We start from the raw sequence: 25,405 nt of genomic DNA, 5'->3' as shown, positions 1-25,405 counted from the left end.
AGCAACATGACTGTAGACAAGTTTTGCAGTCATACAGACATATGTTCTCCTTGACACCCAGTCAGACTAACTGGTGTACCCATGTGGTGGACACTGGTGACAGTCTTCCTGTAAAAAGCAAGATTTACAGGCAACCTGACCACGTCAGGGACTGTATAAAGACTGAGGTGCAAAAGATGCTGGAATTAGGTGTCATTGAGCCTTCAGAGAGCCCCTGGGCTAGCCCTGTGGTTCTGGTCCCCAAACCTCACACCAAAGATGGCAAGAGAGAGATGGGGTTCTGTGTGGATTACAGAGGACTCAATGCTGTCACCAGGACAGATGCACACCCTATTCCAAGGGCAGATGAGCTCATTGACAAGTTGGCTTCTGCCAAATATTTGAGCACATTTGACTTGACAGCTGGCTACTGGCAAATCAGGTTAGCTGAGGAGTCTAAAGCCAAGACTGCATTTTCTACCCCAGGTGGGCATTATCAATTTGTGGTGATGCCCTTTGGTTTGAAAAATGCACCTGCCACCTTCCAAAGGTTGGTGAATCAAGTCCTTACTGGGTTGGATGACTTTTGCGCAGCATATCTGGATGATATTGCAGTCTTCAGCTCCACCTGGGAGGATCACCTGGTCCACCTGAAGGAAGTGCTTGAGGCTCTGCAGAAGGCAGGCCTCACTATCAAGGCAACAAAGTGCCAGATAGGGCAGAGTAAGGTTGTATACCTGGGCCACCTTGTAGGTGGAGGCCAAGTTCAACCACTGGAGAGTAAGATCCAGACCATCAAGGACTGGTCCCCTCCAACCACCCAGACTCAGGTCAGAGCTTTCTTGGGCCTGACTGGGTACTACAGGAAGTTTGTTAAGAACTATGGGTCCATTGTGACTCCTCTTAATGATCTGACATCCAAGAAGATGCCCAAAAAGGTTCAGTGGACAGTAAACTGTCAAAGGGCATTTGATGACCTGAAGAAGGCCATGTGCTCTGCACCTATCCTGAAGAGTCCTGACTACTCAAGAGAGTTCATTGTCCAAACAGATGCTTCTGAGTTGGGAGTGGGAGCAGTGCTTTCACAGCTTAATGTAGATGGTCAAGACCAGCCCATTGCTTTTATTAGCAGAAGGCTGACCCCCAGAGAAAAACATTGGTCAGCCATTGAGAGGGAGGCCTTTGCTGTGGTGTGGGCCCTGAAGAAGTTGAGACCATACTTGTTTGGCACTCACTTCAATATTCAGACCGACCATAAGCCCCTCTTATGGCTTAATCAGATGATGGGTGAAAACCCCAAACTACTCAGGTGGTCCATTTCCCTACAGGGGATGGACTTTACAGTGGAGCACCGCCCAGGGACTGACCATGGCAACGCAGATGGTCTCTCCAGGTACTTCCACTTTGAACATGAAGACACAGCTGGTCAAGGTTAGTCTAATGTCCCTGCATTTGGGGCGGGGGGTTGTGTAGGAGAGTAGGGTCTGCTATCCTATGGTCACCCCAAATTTTTGATTTTTGCTTCACTGGTTTATGACTTAATGTGGCTGTGGGCCTGCTAATCAGACCCACAGCCTGCTGTTCTCTCTCTAAATTACTGCCAATGCACTCTAGGTGCATTACGAATTGGAACTGGTTCACCTTATTGGCCCCTGTAACAGTGTACCCTAGGTACCCAGGGCATAGGTGCAACCAAGGCCTACCAGGGGCTGCAGCATGTATTGTGCCACCCCTGGCCTGGCGTCCATATTTGACACAACTGGCTGATCACTCAGCTGGGGTAAGTTGGTATAATCACCTCTTACTTAGATATAGTATCCCTATATCTAACCTTAACTGGACACATACGTTCCTATCAGCCACTCCTATGGAAGGCCTCATCAATCCTGGAGGCAGAGTGCTTGGAAATATGTGAGATGGTGCCCTAGCATGAGCTGAGCTTGTCTGCAGCTGTCGGGAACCACTCCCTTAGCTGTTCCGGGATATTGCTATACCATATACTCTTAAGTGCATTATAATCCTTGCGGTTATATGCTAACTTTGGTTTGGCTTTATCAAAACATGTTGAGTAAGGTGTCATACGATTTGGAATACTATCCCCTCGACAGTTCTGTCGACGGGGATAGCATTCCACCCTTCTAGAGGGACACGACATGTGTGTAGCCTTAACCCCGGTTAAAGTTAACCAGAGCCTCAGAATCACAAAATGGACGCTGCCACCAAAGACACAAGTCTGACCTCCTGCTGCTGGGAGTCCTTCCAGCGAGGGAGGCTTGTACAAAGGGTTTCCTGCCTTGGGAGGTGCGAGCACCACCACAGACAGGATTTTGTGTATTGGGTATGACAGGGCTGAATAGATTAAGACATGCCCGGGGCACACAAGGTGTCCCCGTGCATAAGCCAGTCCAAACCGGTCCTGGGACTTTCCAGACCCAGGCCTGGCAAGGATCTAAACAAAGAAAAGGGGGTGTAACCGCCCCCCTTCCTGGTCCCACCCAGAGGAGGGACTTAGCAGGTGATCCACCCCTCAGATTGGGAATAAGAGTGGGAGCAGTGCCAGAGCACCTCAGATCATCCTGAATCAACTTGAAACTAAGAAGACGACTGGGCTTCGACATTCTGCTGCACTGAAGACTGAAGAGCATCTTCCTTGTGGCCTAGGAGTGGCCACCCTGTGAACATAGGCACCATCTAGCAACTCGACATCTGCTTTGCCGCCGCCTCCCGCCGGGGCCCAAGCATAGAGCCTGACAAGACCCAGACTACCAGACTTCTCCCAGCCCGATCCACAGTCCTTGCAAAGAAGGGACCCGTGGAGGCACCGAGAGACGTGGGACAGGACCTCTTGAAAGACCCCCGAGAAGCTGACTGCGCAGCATCTGAGGATTTCTCGACGTTGGGCTTTGGGGACTGAGAAGCCTCACCACCGAGCAGCCCTTGCACCGAAGATCAGCCCCCCAGCATCTCCACGATCTGCGTGGGGCCCTTTTGCATTGTGCCACTCGACGTGCCATCCCGGCCACTAGCCACGTGGTCAGCGGCCATCTTGGCGACGAAATCTACAAACTACACTGCGGGTCTAGTTGCTCCAGACTTGCACTCGCTCCTGTAAAAGGGAGCACCCGCTCTGACCTTGCTGGTCCGAGTGATAAGCCTTTTTTGATTCCTGCGTGGCTTGCCTTAGCCAAGGCCTGTTTGCTCCAATCAAGTTGCCGACACCGCCAACAGCGAGAAGCCTGCGTGGGACAGCTCGTGATCGACTCCTGGACGTCCTTGCCCCCTCGTGTCCACATGGCTGCAGAGAGAAGCTACACCTCAATGCCTGTTTGCACTCGACATCGCCTGGTTCCAATCTGGTTCCACGGTAGTCACTGGCTAGTGACTTTGAACATTGTCCCCTCTGCTTTCAGGTCTTCACAACTTCAGATCCACCCTTGGATCCACCGGAACTCTTCACATCGAGCCACCTGCAGCATCTTCAGCTCCAAGCACCATCGACCAGCGTGACGAAACCCGACACTACTTCGACCCTATGCACCCGCGTCCTGTGGGTGAGGTAACTCAGCAACGCTGGTGTTCCCACACTGGTACACACGTCTAGAGCCTGTGTCTTAAGTTTCAGCTTTCTAGGTCACTCGGAAGGTTCCTAACTAACTAACTTCATAACTTTTACGCACCATAGACATTGCATTGGTGAGTGCGTGCACTTTAAACACTGCACCCGAGTCCCGCGGGCCTTTCCCGACTTAGTCACTGCTAGTCCTGATCAGCTCCAGCGATTCCCAAGGCCCTAGGCCTGTTTCCTTTTTGATTGGTATCTCTTATACCACTTTCTTAGTATATGGTTTAGGTGGCCCTTAGGGCTCATCATATTGTGCAACTTTTGTGTATTTTAAACTGTGTTTTGTTTAACACTTGTGCTTCTGTGCTCATAAAGAGTTCAGGGGATATTTGTAGTTAATAAATATATATATATTTTCAATATATATCTGTGTGGTGTCCTTTCATTTGGTATTCAAGGGGGTTGTGTATGGTAATACAGCTGGCTTCACATGCCTTTCAGAGTTTAGCCTAAGACTGCTTTGTCCACGTTACCACTAGGATAACTGGTCTATAAGGTTGACTTACAAACGATCATCATAAGGGTTGCTTGGCATGGTACAAAGTGATCACTAGAACTAGTGAGCATTATATACCAGGCCAACTTCTCACAAGGACCCCCACTGAATCACTACTGGAAACCGGGGACCCCTGAGCAATTTGTACAAATGAAATTTCAAAAAATGAAAACAGTCATTCGCAAAAAATACACAAACAAGTACACACCAAATAAATGCTTGCATTACTAAAGGTTTTATTATTTTATATTGAAAAATTTGCAAAAATCAAAACATTTTAATGGGAAGGATGGTGCAGCATCTCGGCCTCATTAACAAGCAAGTGGTCTTTTAAAGACCTGTAATGTACTCTGGTGCGACTGTATGTCAGCCCGGGAAGCTGTCTCAACCCGGGCTGCCACACACGACAGGGGAGGATGGGGGCTGAAGCCCTTTGAGCCCAATGGGCGTTGCGTGCCGGGTGTTCACTGCAGAAGGTATGGCCTGATGCTGGAGCCCAGCGCCAGGAACTCACACTGTTGCAGTTTAAAGTAGGTAAGTGCTTGTGATAACCTATGAATGCTTAAAGTGTAACTCATAGTATTTGAATGTCACTCAAAATGACACTGAAATTCGTCCGCGCTTGTTCATCATTATCTTCTGTTCACCCTTTGTTCCTTTCTTCCCTCGTTTTCCTTCTCCCCAGACACTACTAGCCCACCTTTCTGTCTCTTGACAAAGTTGACCTTCTTTCATAATAACTACTTACCTCACACTTTTCTCCCCCCCCTTTCTTGCAGTCTTTCATGCCTTCTAGGTCTTTTGTAAAGATTTTGGTTGTAGTAATGCTTTGTTGGACGGTTGCCCCATTCACAAGTCAGTGTGCCAGCCCACTTTAGTTAATCTCACTCAGTAATTTGCACATAGTACTTATTTCCAGACTGTAATAAATGTGTATTTCTTGACACAAAAGCTTCCAAACAAAGATGTTTTTTAATATTGCCTTGTCCCCGGGTAGCCCCCTAACAAAGTTTTACAGAGAACAAAATAAGCAATGACAAAGTCAAGCCTCGCAGGCAGTGCCGGGCCTACTGACTATGACAATGCTTGGTTCTTTTAGCTTCCTCTTGATTATGTCTGGGGGCCCACTTTAAATGTTTTACGGTGTCTTTTCTTCGATGTCAGTGTCTATTAAGTGGTCCTGATAAGGGAGCATATTCCACAACAATTCAGGCATTAACAAATAGATGTTTTACACAGGGGCAGCTTGTAGCTCCCTGAAGGCCCTAGCGACTGTTTCCTCCAGGTTCATACAGGTGAACCTTCATACACTTTTTATTTTTTGCATATTTTGTATAGCGCGAACTCGACCCGAAGGTATTGGAGCGCTTTACATGAGCACTGTATTTACATTACACATTCAGGCACGGGGAGATTAAGTGATGTGCCCAGTTGCAGCATAACACGTCTCTCTACCTTTTGCAAGTGCTCCTCGTAGACTTAAACAGCTATTATTCCCTCTAGTTATTACCCTCACATAGACTAACTCCCTTGCATAAATGTAAACACATGTCCTCCCATGATGCTATTTGTAGTGACTAAAACTCTGCTCATCTTCATGCTGTCGCTCGGATTTAAAGTAACCAGATTGCCATCTGGCCGATTAGGAGACTGGAATACCTCAGTACAGAGAGATGGGTGATTGAATGATAACGTGACCTGCTAGGCCACGCTGGAGCTGCCAATACTAAACCTGAAGACATCAGTATATCATCATAAGAGAAGAGAAAACGCATGCACTGCCGTGCGGGTGTGACTTCAATCATCCTTCAGCTTGCACTACAGCGGAATGGTGATTGGCCAGTGTGGTGTTGCTGCAATTCTATTGTAGTCTTGCCACCCTGGCGCCAGCTACTTTCACACCTCTTAGTGCTGTAAGGGCACATGGTCGTTCATTTTTTACAACAACAGTAGGCAATCAAGTCCTGCGGACCCCCTGGGAATATGTCACGGACCCCTGGGGGTCAGCGGACCACAGTTTGGGAAACGCTGATCTAAGGCTTACAAACGGGCGAAAAGCCACACAAAGCTTTGATAATTGCATTTTCCCACGGGAGATATTCATTCAAGCCCATGGTAGCTGTCTGCAATTGAAAATCCAGAATACCTCCCTTTTGCCTCTCAGGGCATCAGCATTACCATACTTGGGGCATGTCACTCATTCAAGAATAAGCCACTTGATGTCCTCGATGGTATGTTTAAATTCATTCTAATGGGCAACCAAAGGCGCTCCCATCCGATGATTACGGATGGATGACTTATGCTCGCTGAACCGCGTTCTAAATTGTCTACCGGTTTCACCGACATAACCCTTCTGACAAGGGCAAAGCAGGAGGTAGACAACATTAGTAGTACGGCAGTTTGTCATTACCCTGGAGAGAAATGTTTTCTTGTCCCACACAAGTTCAGTGGTGGTGATAACGGTGTCACATGCGTGGCAACTGCCACATCTGTGACTACCATTGATGGGGTTAGGACCTGTAATAGATCTCTGGGAAATCCCTGGGTTCGGGGGCACTGAGGCCCTAACTAGGGCATGTCTGAGGTTATTATTTCGCCTAAAAGCGAAAATCGGTTTTTCCAACTTCTCCAGTGATTTTTCGGTGTTCAAAATATGACATTGAGAGATGACAATATATCTAAGCTTGTCATTAAAGTTGGAGTGGGTAGTAACCACAACCAGCTTGGGATCTTTCTTCTCATTGTTAGGGGGCAGCAGAGCATCACAGTTGTAGTATTTCGCCCTCTTACATGATTCTCTGACCAATCTGTGTGGGTATCCCCTCTGCAGAAACTTAGTCTTAAGTTGTGAGGCATGAAATTCAAGATTGCCGATGTCAGTGCAATTTCGACGAAGCCTCAGAAATTGGCTAAAGGGTATACTACTCCTCTGGCTCCGTGGATGAAATCTTTCATAAAAAAGAAGAGTATTCCGTGCCGTTGGTTTCGTATAGAGTGATACTTCAATATGTCAATTGGTAACCTGAATCCAAACATCCAAAAATTCAATTTTATCTGTACTGATGTTGGTACTGAACTTGAAGTGTAGATCACAAAGATTGATCCATAGGATGAATTCATTGAGCTGTTCCTCAGGGCCCTTTCAAATAAAGAAAATATTGCCTATAAAACGATTCCAGTTGGTAACATTCTCAAAAAAGGGGGCAATCTCGTTATAAACAAACTCCTCCTCAAACGTGCCCATATAAGCATTAGCAACATTTGGGGCACAATCCGCGCCCATGCTTACGCCCTGGACCTGTTCATAGATAGAATTATCAAACTCAAAGAAGTTCTCCTTGAGGACAATGGCAAGACTTTCCATGATAAACAATTTCTCAGAGGGACAGTTAAAACGGTCAAGAATATTCTTAACCGCTTCCAGAGCACCACCTTGAGGAATATTCGTATAAAGGGCCTCAATGTCCATTGAGACCAAAATATCTGTGTTGGCATTAAAGCTAAGATCCTCAATTTTGGTAATCAGGTGTCCTATATCACGGACATAGGCAGGTAGTTCACAAACCAAAGATGATAGACAAGCGTCAAAAATTTTGACAAAGGTTCAGTAAGAGAACCAGTCGTAGACACAATAGGTCTATATGGAGGCAACTTTTCCCCGCAGGAGTACTTTGACTTGCATTTCAGAGGCTAAGTTAGAAAGTAAAATATTTGATCAGGAGGGTACTTTTGGTGTGTCCAGCCAATGCTCCATTATGCCTAGGTCCTTGTTAACTGAGAAAAGAGACTAATAATTGGGGTTTTACTTTTTCAAGGCATTTTTTGCCTTAAAGGTTAAAAATTCATAATTCGGATTTCCTTTATTGGGTTTTTAGGATTTTCCTGTTATGTTGCTCGTTTTTCACTATTTTAAAAAATGAGTTACAGAATGTTTATTGTGTGTTGTTTTGACTTCATACTTGTTTTGTTACTCCTACATGTTTTTAAGTTAAACCTGTCTGCTCTGTGCCAATGTTCCAGGGGTAAAGCTCAGGTTTAAATGATTAAAATTATGTTTTACTCTGAAAAGTTTGTGATCTCATTACTTGTGATTGTTAGAACCGGCTGTCTCTAGTTGGCAGAGGTATACACTTCTGACAAATAGGGACACACCTTTTCTAGTCAGGGCAAGGGGATCACACCCTTCGATAACCCCTGCTCACCCCCTTGGTAGCTTGGCAGAGCAGACAGGCTTATCTCAGAGGCTGTGTGTTAAGCAATTATGACCACATACAGTAATACAGTGAATACACTACAAATGGACACAACACAGTAGTATTATAAAAATAAGTATTTTTACATAAGGCTTAGCACAAGACCAAATAACGACACAACTGTACACAATCGTAATAAATACTCTGGGAAGGAAAAAGGGATAGTTCAAAGGTAGGTTCTTCTTTAGCACAAAGTCTTTCGTATCAAAGCAAATCTTCTTCTTGGCAATACAGTTCTTAGCAACAGGGTAACCCACACGGGGGCTACACGACGTCGAGGCAAAGTTAATCCAAAGGTTCGGCGTCGACCGCGAGGAGCGCTACGTCGAGCCCGGAGTCACACGGACCCCCAACAACACAGTACCTTTGGAAAATGAAGCACACGATGATCAGCGGCGTTGAGTAATCCGGCGTCGCGTCTTCGGTGTCGATCAGGCCTCAGCAGGCGTCGTCGATGATGCGGTTGCACAGAGTGAGCAGCGCTCACGGCGTCGAGAGGGCACACAGTTGATGCGATCAGCAGCGGTGCAGACACGAGGTCCCTTGGAGCTAGAGCCGTACTCCCACTCACTGGCGTTGCTGCTGGCGTTGGTCGGGCCCGGCGGCCGGTCGTCGAGGAAGCGGGACACTGGGGCCGTTACCCACTGCGTCGAGCTGGATTCGGCGACGTCCGTCGGCGTCGAGATTGCTGGTTCTTTCAGAGGTGCTGGATTCACAATTCCAGCAAATAGCACCTTAGCAGATGAAGTCCTTTAGCCGTGTGACTTCAGCAGGAGACTGGCACTCTTCCAGTCCTTGGAGATTTTCTTAGCAAGCGTGAGAGTACACACACAGTTCCTCTCTCCTGGTTCCTTTGCAAAAATAAAGAAGCACTGCAGGATTCCCCCAACAACAGCACACTGGCAGAAGGGGTAGGCAGTCCTTAGATCAGCAGGTCTCTTGTCCTTGGTTACAGGGTTCCTTGTCAGAAGTGATCTAAATTCTTGGTTCAGGGGTCCTTCTCTTATACCCCTTTCCGGCTTTGATCCCTTTGTCCATGCCGGGGATTTCCCAACATCCTGGGTCTGTTGTGGGTGGAGCCAGGCAGTAGCACCTGGCCTATTCACTGAGCAGGGCTGGGTCCTCAGACGCCCAGCAGGAGGTGGAGCCAGCATTGACACTGGCAGGAGCAGAGCTATCGGCCTCCTGGCAGGAGGTGGGGCTAGGATCGTCCATGGCAGGCACAGAGCCATCAGCCGCTTGGCAGGAGGTGGAGCCAGCATTGTATCAGGCAGGGCAGGCTATCAGCAACTACTCTCCTCCTACTCTCAACGCAAATGTCCCACTCATCCCACACTGACTCATCCAGACCTGTGGAGCCACCCAGCTCCTGTCACACACATGCAAGACCAGCAGAAACCAGATATGGTTAGACAAGAAAATAGACACTTTCTAAAAGTGCTATTTTCGAACCCAGAGTCCAAAACCCATCCACACCAACGGATGCGTAATTAAACCCAGAGTTCAGGGATACCAAACTCGACATTGCACCATGCTCCCCGAGCCAGCTAGGATCATAGCGTTAATAATCCCGGCGGCCCATTCTACCCAACGGAGAGCAGGCTACCTCTCAATAGTGAAGATCGAAGATGGCGGTAATTCACTATTAGGACATGCCAACTTGGTCAGGCGTGTCCTACCTTATACTTACAATGCACCCTGCCCGCGGGCCTACCGTAGGGGTGACTAACATGAAGTCAAGGGAAGGTTTGAGGGGCTGGCAAGTAGGTATACTTGCGCAGCCTGCATGACAGCACTAGGCTGCATGTGGGTCTCGCAATGACCGACCCGTAGACATTCTTTTACGAGGCCGCTCTTGTGGGTGGCACAACACGTGCTGCAAGCCCACGAGCGGCATTTGTATTTACAAGCCCCGGCACTCCTGGTGCACTAGACTAGGGACTGACAGTAAACCAAATAAGCCAAACATGGATACATTAGATACATCAATTTAACGTAGGGAGCACTTGCGCTGTGGCACGGATCAGCCGTGGCACAGCGCCCAAAGCATATACCAGCAAAACATCGAAAAACAGTGGAGGCAAAACAGAAAAAATGGAGGAGAGACTCAAGCCAATGATGTCAGGTCTAACACGTGTCCCCTCCAGCTGAAATGTGGGGAGAACTACCCTTGACCTAGGGAGTCCTCATCACTAAGGCGGACAAATCTGGACAGACCATCAGCATTGGCGTGATCTGTACCAGGGCGGTGTTCCACCGTAAAGTCCATCCCCTGTAGGGAAATGGACCACCTCAACAGTTTCGGATTCTCACCCCTCATCTGCATCAACCATCTGAGGGGCCTGTGGTCTGTCTGAACCCGGAAGTGAGTCCCAAACAGGTAGGGTCTTAGCTTCTTCAGCGCCCAGACCACAGCAAATGCTTCTCTTTCTATCGCACTCCACCTTGTTTCCCAGGGAAGTAACCTCCGACTGATGAAGGCTACAGGCAAGTCTCGGCCCTCTTCATTCACCTGAGCTAGAACAGCCCCCACGCCATGCTCTGAAGCGTCCGTCTGGACAATAAATTCTTTTGAAAAGTCGCGTGCCTGGAGTATAGGTGCTGTGCACATTGCAGTTTTCAGGGTGTCAAAGGCCGTTTGACAGGCATCAGTCCAGATCACGTTTCGTGGCTGCTTCCTGGAAGTCAGCGAAGTCAAGGGGTGCACAATGTTGCCGTAATCCTTGAAAAACCTCCTGTAGTAACCCGTGAGTCCTAAGAAGGCTCTCACCTGAGTTTGGGTTTTGGGCGGCGCCCAAGCCAGGATGGTATCAATCTTGGGTTGCAGGGGGGCAACCTTACCGCTCCCTACTTGGTGCCCCAAGTACACCACCGAACCCTGCCCAATCTGGCACTTACTGGCTTTGATTGTGAGGCCTGCTCCGCGCAGGGCCAACAACACTTCCTGGAGGTGGCGCAAGTGTTCCTCCCAGCTGGCGCTGAACACTGCGATGTCGTCCAGGTAGGTGGCACTGAAATCCTCCAGTCCAGCCAAGACCTGGTTGACCAACCTCTGGAAGGTGGCAGGGGCATTCTTCATCCCAAAGGGCATCACCCGGAACTGGTATAGCCCATCTGGTGTGGAGAATGCTGACCTCTCCTTTGCCCCATCGGTTAAGGCGATCTGCCAGTACCCAGACGTCAGATCAAACGTACTAAGGTACCGGGCAGCCCCCAACCGATCGATGAGCTCATCAGCTCTGGGGATGGGGTGCGCGTCAGTCTTCGTGACCGAATTGAGTCCTCGGTAATCCACGCAGAACCGGAGTTCTGGTGAAGCACCAGGCGCTGCAGCCTTCGGGACCAAGACCACTGGGCTGGCCCAAGGACTGCTTGAGGACTCAATCACCCCTAACGCGAACATTTTGGAGACCTCCTCCTTAATGTACGCTCTGACCTTGTCAGTCACCCTGTAAGCCTTGTGCTTCACAGGAGGGCTGTCTCCGGTGTCAACGTCATGGACACACCAATGAGTGACACCCGGAACCAAGGAAAACAGATCCGGGAATTGTCCCAACAGGTGGCGACAATCCTGTTTCTGCTCAAGGGTCAGTGTGTCAGAGAGGACCACACCATCCACTGACCCGTCTTGCTCTTTAGCACACAGGAGGTCAGGAAGAGGCTCACTCTCCTCCTCCATTCCAGCATCTGTAGCTAGGAGCATGCCCACTTCGGACCTCTCTAAGTGGGGCTTCAAACGGTTGACATGCAGGACCCGCAAGGGGTTCCTGGGAGATTTCAAGTCCACCAAGTAGGTGACATCGCTCTTCCTCTCCACAACCTTAAACGGTCCAGTCCACCTGTCCTTGAGCGCACAAGGTTCCACAGGGGACATGACCCACACTTCCTGACCAGGCTGAAGCTCTACCAGAGTGGCATTCCGGTCGTACCATCGCTTCATCTCCTCCTGGCTGGCCTCCAGATTTGCCTGAGCAAGTTCTCTGAAGCGCCGAGTCTGGTTCCGAAAGGCCAGCATGTAACTGTATACATCCTGGGGAGGTTTCCTGGGAGATTGCTCCCAGCCTTCCTTGACCAGACTCAAAGGCCCTCTTACCGGGTGACCGTATAAGAGCTCAAAGGGACTGAACCCTAGAGACTTCTGCGGCACCTCACGGTAAGCAAACAACAGGCATGGCAAGAGGACGTCCCATTTCCGCCTCATTGGTTCTTCAAGACCCATGATCATGCCTTTCAGGGTCCGGTTGAATCTCTCAACCAGCCCATTTCCTTGAGGGTGGTAAGGAGTGGTGAACTTGTAGGTTACCCCACACTCCTTCAACAGAGACTTCATATAGTTCGAAATGAAGTTGGTGCCCCGGTCTGACACCACCTCTCTGGGGAACCCCATCCGGGAGAAAACACCCATCAGTGCCCGTCCCACCACGGGGGCCGTCACTGTTCTGAGAGGGATGGCTTCCGGGTACCGTGTGGCATGGTCCACCAAGACCAGGATGAACCTGTTGCCCAGGGCTGTCTTGGGGTCCAGGGGCCCAACAATGTCAATACCCACCTGGTCAAAGGGGGTACTGACCACTGGAAAAGGTTGGAGGGGAGCCTTCTGCTTCCTTCCGCTTTTCCCACTTGCCTGGCAAGTGCGACAAGTCTTGCAATGGATGTCTACATCCCTACGCATCTGAGGCCAATAAAAATGGGTGACAAGCCTGTCATAGGTCTTGTCCTGCCCCAGATGTCCAGCTAACGGAACGTCATGAGCCAACCCCAGTAGGAAGGCTCTGAAGCGCTGGGGTACCACCAGCACACGGGATGACCCAGGCTCAGCAGCCTTACGCTCGCTATACAGGAGGTCGTTCTCCCAGTACACAAAATGTGACCCTGACTGATCACCTGAGGATTGGGCTGAGGCCTGCTGCCTCATGCCCACAAGAGAAGGGCACACTTTCTGTTCCGCACAGAATTCCTCCCTGGAGGGACCACCATCCTGCTGCCAATGGGTCAGCTCGGGCAGGTCTCCCAGTTCGGCAATTTGTTCCCCTGTGGGCTCCAGGGCATCTCCCTCAGGGTCTACCTCCTCCTGGACTACGGGGGCCGGTTTCCCGCGCCTCCTGCCTCTTCTCTTCACAGCTGGGTCCTGGGCCGTACTTTCAGGCTCCGGGACCCCATCAACACCCTTACTCGCTGTCATCGAACGAGTGGGTGCACACACCCACTCTGGCACACCCAACATTTTCAAGTGCGCCTCTCGCTCCACCTTAGCCCAAGGGGAGTCTTCTAAATCATTGCCCAGGAGACAATCGACAGGCATGACGGGCCTCACAGCAACCTGAAGAGTACCTGAAACTCCCCCCCATTCAAAGGAAACCTGAGCTACCTCACACTGTTTCTGGGAGTTGTCGGCAGCTATCACGGGGTAGAATGCGTGGGGAACCACCTGCTCTTTGGACACCAAGTGACACTTGACAGCTGTCACACTCGCTCCGGTGTCTCTGAGAGCTTCCACTCTATGGCCATTAATGGTCACCCACTGCCTATATTTACTAGTGTTACTAGGCAGAGGGGGTGGAGGGACCATTTGCATGTCTCCTAGCGAGACCAGGGACATCTCTGCGGGACCCCTCCCACCATGGACAACCATCTCCTCCCCTCCCAAGGCTACACTCGCCAACTGACGGGGGGTGCACGCGGCGGTGCATTCGAATCCTTTTTGGGACACTGGGGGTCATAAAACCGGTGTCCCACCTGCCCACAACCGTAGCAGGTTAGGGGGCCCCTATGAACAGGTTTACCCATCGGGGCCCCTGGCTTCTTCTCAGGGGGAGGCTGGGAACCTTTCCCTTGGTTCCCTTGGGGATTACTTTGGGGCCCTTTCTGAGACTCCTTCTGTTTACCCTTGTCCCCCCCACTCTTCTGCTGGGGACCCTGCCCACCTTTGGCTGAGTCTCCCACTGGACCCTTGTGGACCCTGGTACTGACCCAGCGGTCCGCCTCCTCAGCAAGTTTTCTAGGGTTAGATATCTTGCTATCAATCAGGTGCTGGCGCAGCTCTGGAAAACAGTTATTAGACAAATGCTCCCAAGCAAACAAATCATAAAGAGCTTCATAACTTTCCACTTTGCTGCCCTTTACCCAACCATCCATGGCTCTGCAAAAATAAGACACATATTCAACCCACGTCGTACCAGGCAACTTCTTACATTCTCTAAAAGCTTGTCTGTACTTCTCGGGGGTTAGGCCATACCGCAACATTAAAGCATCCTTCATATGAGCATACGACATCCTATCCGCAACAGGCATGTCTAACAAGGTATCTCTTCCCTCATTCACAAAGCGACCCCACAACCCCGCTCCCCAATTCTTCTCAGGGACCTGGTGGGCCAACAATGCTAGCTCATATGCCTTAAACCACTGACCAATATCTTCGTTTCTATGATAATCCTTTATCACATCTTTGGGAAAGTAAAACTTACTTTCTGCAGGCCCAGATGGAATGCTGCCACCAGAGGGATTCAATTCTAAATTTTTAGCTTGAATATCCAGCTCCCTCAACCTGGTTTCACGCTCCAAAGCTAACTTTTCTCTTTCAAACTCTAGCTTTTTGATCTCCAAATCAGCTTCTCTTCTACCTCTTGCATTTTCTAACTCCAACTGCCCATTTATCTTTAGCCTTGCCATTTCCATGTTGTATGCACGCTCCTTCGCCCTTTCTTCTCTTTCTTCAGGGGAAAGACCTTTGGAGGAAACACTGCTTCCGGGAGAGGACACAGGCCCATTCACTGGCACCTCCTCATCCCCTTCCTCTGTGGGTACCACCACCGCATCAGAGGGATCTCTGGACTCCAACCAGGCCTCCAAAGCTTTGAAATACTCTGGCTTCCTGGAGAGGCCTTTGGTAGGAACTTTAAACTGCTTGCAAAAGTATTGCAGCTGCTTCTTCTCGTATGTCTTCATCTTCTCCTTATCAAACTCCTCCACAACAACAACAGGGGTAGTGACTCCGTTGTCACTCATGGTCAAAACTGACAGTGTTCAAAAAATCAAGCTTCAGAAAAGCGGAGAACCAAAAATAGGATCCTTCCAAGTTAGATTGTGACTGCGTTATGGTCTGCTTTCACTATGTAGCGCACACTAATCACTGTACATGGGTCATAAATGCAAGGTCCAAATCCTCACCGCTGCATCCAATGTTAGAACCGGCTGTCTCTAGTTGGCAGAGGTATACACTTCTGACAAATAGGGACACACCTTTTCTAGTCAGGGCAAGGGGATCACACCCTTCGATAACCCCTGCTCACCCCCTTGGTAGCTTGGCAGAGCAGACAGGCTTATCTCAGAGGCTGTGTGTTAAGCAATTATGACCACATACAGTAATACAGTGAATACACTACAAATGGACACGACACAGTAGTATTATAAAAATAAGTATTTTTATATAAGGCTTAGCACAAGACCAAATAACGACACAACTGTACACAATCGTAATAAATACTCTGGGAAGGAAAAAGGGATAGTTCAAAGGTAGGTTCTTCTTTAGCACAAAGTCTTTCGTATCAAAGCAAATCTTCTTCTTGGCAATACAGTTCTTAGCAACAGGGTAACCCACACGGGGGCTACACGACGTCGAGGCAAAGTTAATCCAAAGGTTCGGCGTCGACCGCGAGGAGCGCTACGTCGACCCCGGAGTCACACGGACCCCCAACAACACAGTACCTTTGGAAAATGAAGCACACGATGATCAGCGGCGTCGAGCAATCCGGCGTCGCGTCTTCGGTGTCGATCAGGCCTCAGCAGGCGTCGTCGATGATGCGGTTGCACAGAGTGAGCAGCGCTCACGGCGTCGAGAGGGCACACAGTTGATGCGATCAGCAGCGGTGCAGACACGAGGTCCCTTGGAGCTAGAGCCGTACTCCCACTCACTGGCGTTGCTGCTGGCGTCGGTCGGGCCCGGCGGCCGGTCGTCGAGGAAGCGGGACACTGGGGCCGTTACCCACTGCGTCGAGCTGGATTCGGCGACGTCCGTCGGCGTCGAGATTGCTGGTTCTTTCAGAGGTGCTGGATTCACAATTCCAGCAAATAGCACCTTAGCAGATGAAGTCCTTTAGCCCTGTGACTTCAGCAGGAGACTGGCACTCTTCCAGTCCTTGGAGATTTTCTTAGCAAGCGTGAGAGTACACACACAGTTCCTCTCTCCTGGTTCCTTGGCAAAAATAAAGAAGCACTGCAGGATTCCCCCAACAACAGCACACTGGCAGAAGGGGTAGGCAGTCCTTAGATCAGCAGGCCTCTTGTCCTTGGTTACAGGGTTCCTTGTCAGAAGTGATCTAAATTCTTTGTTCAGGGGTCCTTCTCTTATACCCCTTTCCGGCTTTGATCCCTTTGTCCATGCCGGGGATTTCCCAACATCCTGGGTCTGTTGTGGGTGGAGCCAGGCAGTAGCACCTGGCCTATTCACTGAGCAGGGCTGAGTCCTCAGACGCCCAGCAGGAGGTGGAGCCAGCATTGACACTGGCAGGAGCAGAGCTATTGGCCTCCTGGCAGGAGGTGGGGCTAGGATCGTCCATGGCAGGCACAGAGCCATCAGCCGCTTGGCAGGAGGTGGAGCCAGCATTGTATCAGGCAGGGCAGGCTATCAGCAACTACTCTCCCCCTACTCTCAACGCAAATGTCCCACTCATCCCACACTGACTCATCCAGACCTGTGGAGCCACCCAGCTCCTGTCACACACACGCAAGACCAGCAGAAACCAGATATGGTTAGACAAGAAAATAGACACTTTCTAAAAGTGCTATTTTCGAACCCAGAGTCCAAAACCCATCCACACCAACGGATGCGTAATTAAACCCAGAGTTCAGGGATACCAAACTCGACATTGCACCATGCTCCCCGAGCCAGCTAGGATCATAGCGTTAATAATCCCGGCGGCCCATTCTACCCAACGGAGAGCAGGCTACCTCTCAATAGTGAAGATCGAAGATGGCGGTAATTCACTATTAGGACATGCCAACTTGGTCAGGCGTGTCCTACCTTATACTTACAATGCACCCTGCCCGCGGGCCTACCGTAGGGGTGACTAACATGAAGTCAAGGGAAGGTTTGAGGGGCTGGCAAGTAGGTATACTTGCGCAGCCTGCGTGACAGCACTAGGCTGCACGTGGGTCTCGCAATGACCGACCCGTAGACATTCTTTTACGAGGCCGCTCTTGTGGGTGGCACAACACGTGCTGCAAGCCCACGAGCGGCATTTGTATTTACAAGCCCCGGCACTCCTGGTGCACTAGACTAGGGACTGACAGTAAACCAAATAAGCCAAACATGGATACATTAGATACATCAATTTAACGTAGGGAGCACTTGCGCTGTGGCACGGATCAGCCGTGGCACAGCGCCCAAAGCATATACCAGCAAAACATCGAAAAACAGTGGAGGCAAAACAGAAAAAATGGAGGAGAGACTCAAGCCAATGATGTCAGGTCTAACAGTGATGGAGCCACATCCACTCCAAATGATACCCACGGTCTTACAATGTGATTGGCATGTGTTATTTACAGCTCTTTCCTGAAGTTACATGTACGACAGTGTAACCTGGGGCTAGAGTATACAAATGACTAGATTCTCAAACCTAAATCAGCTTATTAACACCTGATATTTACAGTACATACAAATTACACAGAGCTATATTATGAAACATAATAATAACAATAGTTATTGTTACTTGTGTTACTATCATCATTATTATTAGTAGCAGTAGCAGTAGAAGTAGTATTAATAGTAGTGATACTAGTAAAACATTATTAGTATTAATTAAAATATTTAAAATATATAATTATTATCATTAGTAGTAGTAGTAGTAATTCTGGTTTATTATTATTTGCAACCACTAAAATGCCTGTAGTAAATATGTGGGTGGAGTCCCAAAGCCTGAAAATCTCGATATACAATTGGAACTGTCAGGTGGTGGTGGGCCAACCAGACACGGCAGAACCAGCATTTGCATTTCGTTGCAGGTTGTCCAAGAATATAAGGACACCACGTATGTGCACCGGCACAGTTGAGACATGTTGGTTTAGTGATGGAGCCGGTTTAGGCCTATACACACCTGTACAGAGAGAGAAACCTTTTAGTTAGGTCTGGACCAATTAATTTACTTTCTGTGTGTACACTGTTCTATAGGTCTACAATGCAAACTTGACATTTAGGCCTCTTTTGATATTTTTTTTGACTTGGCGGGCGCCTGGCATGACATATTTTGTTGATATGTACTTTAACCGTTTTTTTTTGTTTTGCGTCAATATATGTTTGTTACTTTTCTCTGGAAAACGAATGAATTATTTTTCTGCGTAATATAATCTCTAGTCTCGTGGCATGAATGGATCCATCTCACCCAACCTATTTGTTGGATGAAAGTACATGACAAGGAAGAAAAATAGTATACTCGTCTTATTTGTGTCATCAAGGATCGTGATTAAATAACACCCTAATAGCAACTGCAAAGTTTTGGCGGAGGAAAACATGGGCATGTTCACCTTTCATTGCCGAAACAAAATAGATTTCCGCACGTTCCTTTACCTTTTGCCAAGCACGATGAGACTTCCACTAGGTGTGAACGAACTGCGCTGCTGTCACAAAATGGTCTCTGTAGACTGGGTCGTACCATGTGTGAACATCTCAGCCGCTTAACTCCAGCATTCGCTCATCAGCACATTTCAGAACTTCACATCGCTTCAAAAGCTTGATCGGGCTTAGTCACAACTGAAGGAGGGAATTACCGAGTACGGCTGGGTACCGTTTAGTTAATGCTGAGCTGCAGTTGTCACTGCCTGATTTACACCCGGGGTTTACCTGTCATCGTCTTCCAGTTGTGCGCTGAATAAAGAAGTGCGGAGCTGGATTTCCAGTTCGCGCAGCTGATCTCATAGTCACACATGACAGCAACGTTAATGGCGTTCTCGGGATTTAAGATTTTGCAGTCTGGGTCTTTCTTTTTGTAGAGGAAGTCACGCGGAATGATTTGCAGAGAGCGGTTCTCTAAGAGGTCCAGGCCGAGTCGGGTTTACCGGTATTAGCGAACAAAAAGCCGGCGTAAACAGGTGCAAAGTCATTTTTATCTGCTGCTCAGCAAGTATGACAGACAGCACCATTAATTTTAGATTGGAACATCAGAGTGACAACAGCCCTGGCATTCAGGAAGGGAAATGTTGAAATAGACTTGTGTCAGGTACACTTTTATCAATAGTGTACGACTGACAGATGCCCTGTGGCCTTTAATATAATGAACATGGCTCGCAAACAAAGTTTATGATCCTTGACCCGAGGTGTTTTTGCAGGGAGTTAAAGGCGGTTTTAGGACTTGAAAATAAAAACGACGAGCATCTATGTTTTCGACGCAGGCAACAGAATAGCCATAACTGTGCGTTGTATGTAGCATTATTAATGGCGTTGAAGGTTTGTTGAAACTGAAGATATGCTGTAAAAATATTTGGGCTTCGGATGGTAACATTTTATCGCACGTGCCAATGGATATTAGTAGTCCATAGACAAGTAAGCCATATTATATTTTTTATTCCCAATATTTATATATTTTTCTCCTGCTTGCCCAGCGCCCAAGATTTTAACTGGAAGGTATAACTAAGACAATAGCAAGGATCTTGACTAATTGATATTTGAAGAGTACAGCCGCATAGACACCTTCTCCAAGCGCGTCGCCGAAGGAGAGTGTTATTACACCATAGCCCCCTTGTTTCACTGGCTGTTGGGCTTTTCACGTTAATTAAAAAAAAATTTTTTTTTGCATATGATTGTGTTTTTGCTACATATTTTTTAGGAGGAGGCTTGCCCCTGATACTTCTATTTTACTGAATATTTTCAGGAAACTGTCAAAAACTGCGTTTTATTTAATCCTCAATTGGCTCTCAGCTCCTCTTCTTTTGGCGGTCGTGCAGGGGGCACTCTTGAGAAGCCGTGGGTGTTATAAATGTTAATAACATGACAATATCGACCAGATTGTAGAGATATGAGGCACTTCAGGTAGTATCTTGGCTCTCCACCCCCCCTTCTCAGTCAGGACCTTTTCATATCAAATAAACAGCTAAACTAGTCCTTTTAATGTGTGCCAGGAGGAAGATTTCTTCACCTCTGACACATTTTTGATGTCAAGGTTAGCCTGAAGGGCTCTCAATGGTACACAATCCTGTGATTGACTGTGCAGGTGTTAAGCTACTAACAGAGTTGAAGCTCTTTAGTCTCATTAGAAGGTGAGCTCCCTATCATGGCTTCACTTTCCTCACACTTTAACCACACATTACATTCTAAATATACTTATTTTTCTTCTACTACAGGCTTACACAACTGTCCCATTGTCCTGATGAGGAACCTACAGTGATATCATTGATGCACACACAGTAATATGGGTCGAAACGTCGACGTTCAATATTAAGCGTTGGTGCCCAACCAGACCTGTACAATTAAGGGGGTCTGGCTAGGGTTTGTGATATTTTTTGTACAACGATACCAAAAGGAAAAATTTATGTTACATGTACTGTGATTTTTTTGTTTGTATTGTTGATATTTGTACAGTCACTGTCTATCCCCTTTTATATGTCACGATTGTAGATAAGCACGTATGTTTGTTGTATATGTTTTGATATTTGTCCAGTTATGTCATTATTTGAAAATATATGATTCGTTTCAAATACACTAACGTCTTTTCAAGTTGATTTTCTTTTTGTTTCAAATATCAGAGTTGTGCGTTTGCATATCATTGTTTATCGTCCCACCTATGGGGGACACAAAATACAATGTATTAATGTGGCAGAAGAAAGACTGTTCATATAACGTATTTATCCCCAGGTTCTGCACGCTACTTGGTTACCCTAGTGAGATTATCAAGAGAAATGTAAAGGAGGCATGAATAAATTATCTAATCCACATTTGTTTTTCCAAACAAATTGTTATCAAATACATTTACAAGTGCATATATGTTTATGTATATTTATATATATAGTCACTGAAAAAACCACAGGTTTCAGGAACGCTATAATTGGTTTGATATTTCACTCGTACAAAACCAGAGAAATTCGGCCGTTAAAGTTAGTTGAGCTAACTATAACTCGTGCCCCCGCAATGCACGGCTGATGATGTCACATATTAAATCATTCATGACATGGTCAGTAATATCACTGATGGCATCTCAAATGACATCACTGATGACACCATCCAGGTGTCCAGGAGTTGTACAAGTGTGTTTCTGTAAAGATAAAATATGTTTTATTTATATATATATAGTAGGGGGGGTGAAAGTCGCGTAATGGACATTCGTGGAGAGGCACGGAAATCGAACCAATTTCTGTGCCTCTCTGCAAATTTCCGTTACGTGACACCTGCCCTCCGCCCGCCCGCCTCCCGCCCGCATATTAAACAGATTAAAACCTGAAATAAGATTTAAAACACTTTCCTTATCGCGAGGACATCTCTTCCTGGTCTATTGCGCCTTTTTGAAACTGCACATGCGCGGGAGCCTACGCAAATGCGCATGATTTAATAGGTGTGTAACTGACTGTATGAGTGAGTGATTAAACGTGTCTTACTGAATGCATGGGTTAGTTACTAAACTGTGTGAATGTCTATATCAGTCTGGTAGTTGGTATATAAGCGGTTGCATGGGTTAGTGAATCGATGAGTGTCTGGGTTATCAATTGGTTGTCTGAGTATCTGTATGGGTTTCTGAGTATCTGTGTGTGTGGGTGTGGAGTGTGTGACTCTGTGCATAGATGTGTATGTGGGTGATTCACTTGGTGTATGGGTTCAAGGCTGCATTTGTGAAGGACTGTATGGGTGGGTGAGTGGGTGTATTGGTGTGTTGGTGAGTGAATAGATGTCTCAGTGGTACTTGTGTGAATAACTACATTTGTGAAAGACAGTATATGTGAGTGTTGGAGTATATACATGACTATATGTGATAATGAGTGATTGTGAGAGTGGCTGTATGGATGAGTTTGTGCTTGTATCAGTGATTGTATAAGCGAGTAAGTACGTTATCTGTATGGATAAGTGAGGTGGTGTGTGTATAACTGTATAGGTGAGTGAATTGGTGTGTGATTGATTCTTTGCATGACTGACTAGGTGTGTGAGTAATTCTATGGATGAGTGGCAGTGTGTGAGTGTCTGTATAGGTGTATGAGTGCATATGATAGTGCTGTATTGATGAGTGACTGCATGTATGAGTGACTGTATTGGTGGATGAGTGTATATGTGTGTAGGCAGAGAAATATGTGAGTGGGTATGTAGTAAGTGGTATTGGTGTGTGTATGGTTTTGAAAATGGTAGTTGTATTTTAAGGTTATATTAGGGTGTGAGAAGGTGCATAAGATTATCATGGATGATGTAATCAGGGATGTCATTTGAGATGTCATCAGTGATGTCACGGACCATGTCATGAATGATGTAATATGTGACGTCATCAGCAGGGCATTGTGGGGGCGTGTGTTATAGTTAGCCTAACTAACTATAACTGTGGAATTTCTCTGGTTTTGTACGAGTGAAATGTCCAACTAACTATAAAAACCCTGAAACCTGTGTTTTTTTTCAGTGAATTTCTAAGGTTTCTTAAATGCTAATTTCTAACTATAACGTCCCTAAAACCTATGGTTATTTCAGTGAATTGCAAAGATTTTTTAAATGCTGATTTCTAACTAAGCCTACAGATATAGGACATGCGCAGAAAGAGGACGAAAGATGCAGAAAGAAGCAAGAGAAATGCAGAAAGAGGCAACAGAAGTCCAGAAAGAAGAAAAAAGGTGCAGAAAGAAACAAGAGATATGCAGAAAGGCCCAACAGAGGTGCAGAAAGAGGCCTTGTTGCACGGTCATCCTGTGACTCCAACATTTTGCTGACTGGTATTGGTGGTAACTGACTCTGACTAACCAGGCATCGAGCCAGTGCTATGCTGAAAGACACTTAGAATACAGTGAAAACACCTACACACACTAGGGAACTTTATGGGTTGGGGTACCCCTGTGATTTGCGTGACCTCCCCTCTAAGGACCTTGTAAATAATAGGGCAGGGGGATTAAAACTACCTCTAAGTCAGAGGTACAGAAAGAGGCAAGAGAAGTGCAGAAAGAAGCAACAAAGGTGCAGAAAGAGGGAAGTGGGGTCCAATAGGCCTCCAGGCCAAGATACGCAGTATCAGGCGTTGTTTGACATTATCACCGCCCTGGCCTTGAGCCACTCCAGACTGCTGCTCCTAGGTGATTTTAACCTATGGGACAATGGCACCCTAGGGAGTCATCTGAAGGACCTACAACATGTATGTGAGAACTGCGGCCTTGATCAGCTGGTTTCGAAACCTACCCACTCAAGTGGACATGTGTTGGATCTTGTGTTTGCTAATCAGACTGAGACAGAGGTGACTGGCATACTACCCCAATGGTGGACTGACCACTCCCTAATCCACTTTAAGATCACTATATCCACTCATGTAAATAAAAATGCCTGTCCTGCAACCTACCGAATGGGAAGAGACTGGTCTAAACTACCAAAAGATAAAACGGATCCTACCTTCACCAATCAGACACCTTTTGCTCCGGGTAAATCGGTGGGTCAGAATTATCTTGCCTACTGTAATTATATCACTGATACCCTTGATAAACTTGTCCCCCTGAAAAAGATAAGGAATAGAGGGAAACCGTCAGCCCTCTGGTTCAGTGAGGAGCTGAAATTACTACGTAATCAGTGTAGACAGGCAGAAAGGAAGTGGCGAAGGCTCTATCTAGAGTCAGATAAGAGACTGCTAAAGATAGCGCAGAATAAATATAAAGGGGCCATCGTCAAATCAAAAGCTCTTTTTTATGCCACTTCTATACTTCAATCACCGAACAGCACAAAAACTCTCTTTAATATTATAAGGGACCTCTCCAACCCGGACTGCACAAGCAACATGGTGGTTGCAACACAAAAGCTCTGTGACGAAATCTCTATCTTCTTTGAAGAAAAGATTACCAAAATCGTGGGGGGACTTGTTCAGTATAAAGCCAGCAGTCAGGACACTCTCCTTTTGACTGTCGAGGAGGAACCATGGGCAGTATCATCTATTGAGAGTTTTCAACCTCTCACAGAAGAGCTTTTTAACAGCCTTGCTCTTAGTGTATCTTCTGGCTCCCCGTTAGACCCCCTTCCTCATAAGATCTGGAAGGAGTATGGGCCAGAGCTATTTTCCTGGATGCCACTGATCTGTTGCCAGTCACTGGAGGAAGGAGTAGTGCCGGAGATATGGAAGCAGGTAACCGTAACTCCCCTACTTAAGAAATCCTCACTGGACCCAACTATCCCAGCTCATTTTAGGCCTATATCCCTCCTGCCCTACCCTATAAAAATCCTGGAAAAGGCTGTTAGTAGATTTTTGTTGAGCTATCTTAAAGATAACCGCCTACTGGATAAGGATCAGTTTGGGTTCAGCCCAGGCCATGAGACAGAGACTGCGTTGGCTACCATGCTGGACACACTGCGAATGCGAGCCGACAATGGTAATTCATCAATACTAGTGTTGTTGGATATGTCGGCCATATTCGACACGGTAAGCCACACAGTCTTATGAGGCTGACTGGAGAAACTGGGGGTGAAGGGCAAAGCTCTGACATGGCTACAATCATACCTGTCAGGTAGTCGACAGGTAGTGACCATGAATCCGTATGCTTCTCCTAAATCCCTGGTTCACCATGGAGTGCCACAGGGCTCGGCGATCAGCCCTATCCTTTTTAACATATATTTGCGGCTTTTGATCCCCATTATAAAATCTTATGGGATCGACCTGATCAATTACGCTGACGACACCCAATTGGTGTTTTCCCTTGAAGGGAAACATGCAGTGTCTATGGACACATTCCAGGAATGCATGTGTCAGGTTTCTGGTTGGCTCAATGCAAATTCCCTACAATTTAACGAGGGGAAAACAGAGATAGTCAACTGCTCGACTGCGACATTGAATCAGCAGCCACATTGTCAGCTTAGGCTCTCCCTGGGGGCTGATTTATGTGTCCCAGTTAAGACAGTGCGTAACCTGGGAG

At 47.4% G+C, this 25,405-nt stretch overlaps 1 protein-coding gene across 1 annotated transcript in view; it reads left to right on the top strand.

The window, feature by feature from the left end:
• Positions 1 to 24,936, top strand: part of LOC147724387 (uncharacterized) — a 55,500-nt gene extending 30,564 nt beyond the window's left edge. Inside the window, exon 3 of the mRNA XM_086918032.1 lies at positions 23,737 to 24,936. Coding sequence (XP_086774158.1) covers positions 23,737 to 24,936 — 1,200 coding nt within the window. The remainder of the gene's footprint in view (positions 1 to 23,736) is intronic.
• Positions 24,937 to 25,405: the final 469 nt, after the last annotated feature.

Source organism: Lissotriton vulgaris, chromosome 4_1, assembly GCF_964263255.1.
Source record: "Lissotriton vulgaris chromosome 4_1, aLisVul1.2, whole genome shotgun sequence".
Lineage (NCBI taxonomy): Eukaryota > Metazoa > Chordata > Amphibia > Caudata > Salamandridae > Lissotriton > Lissotriton vulgaris.
Note: the sequence above shows the minus strand (reverse complement) of the source record. Positions and strands in the feature narration are given on the sequence as shown.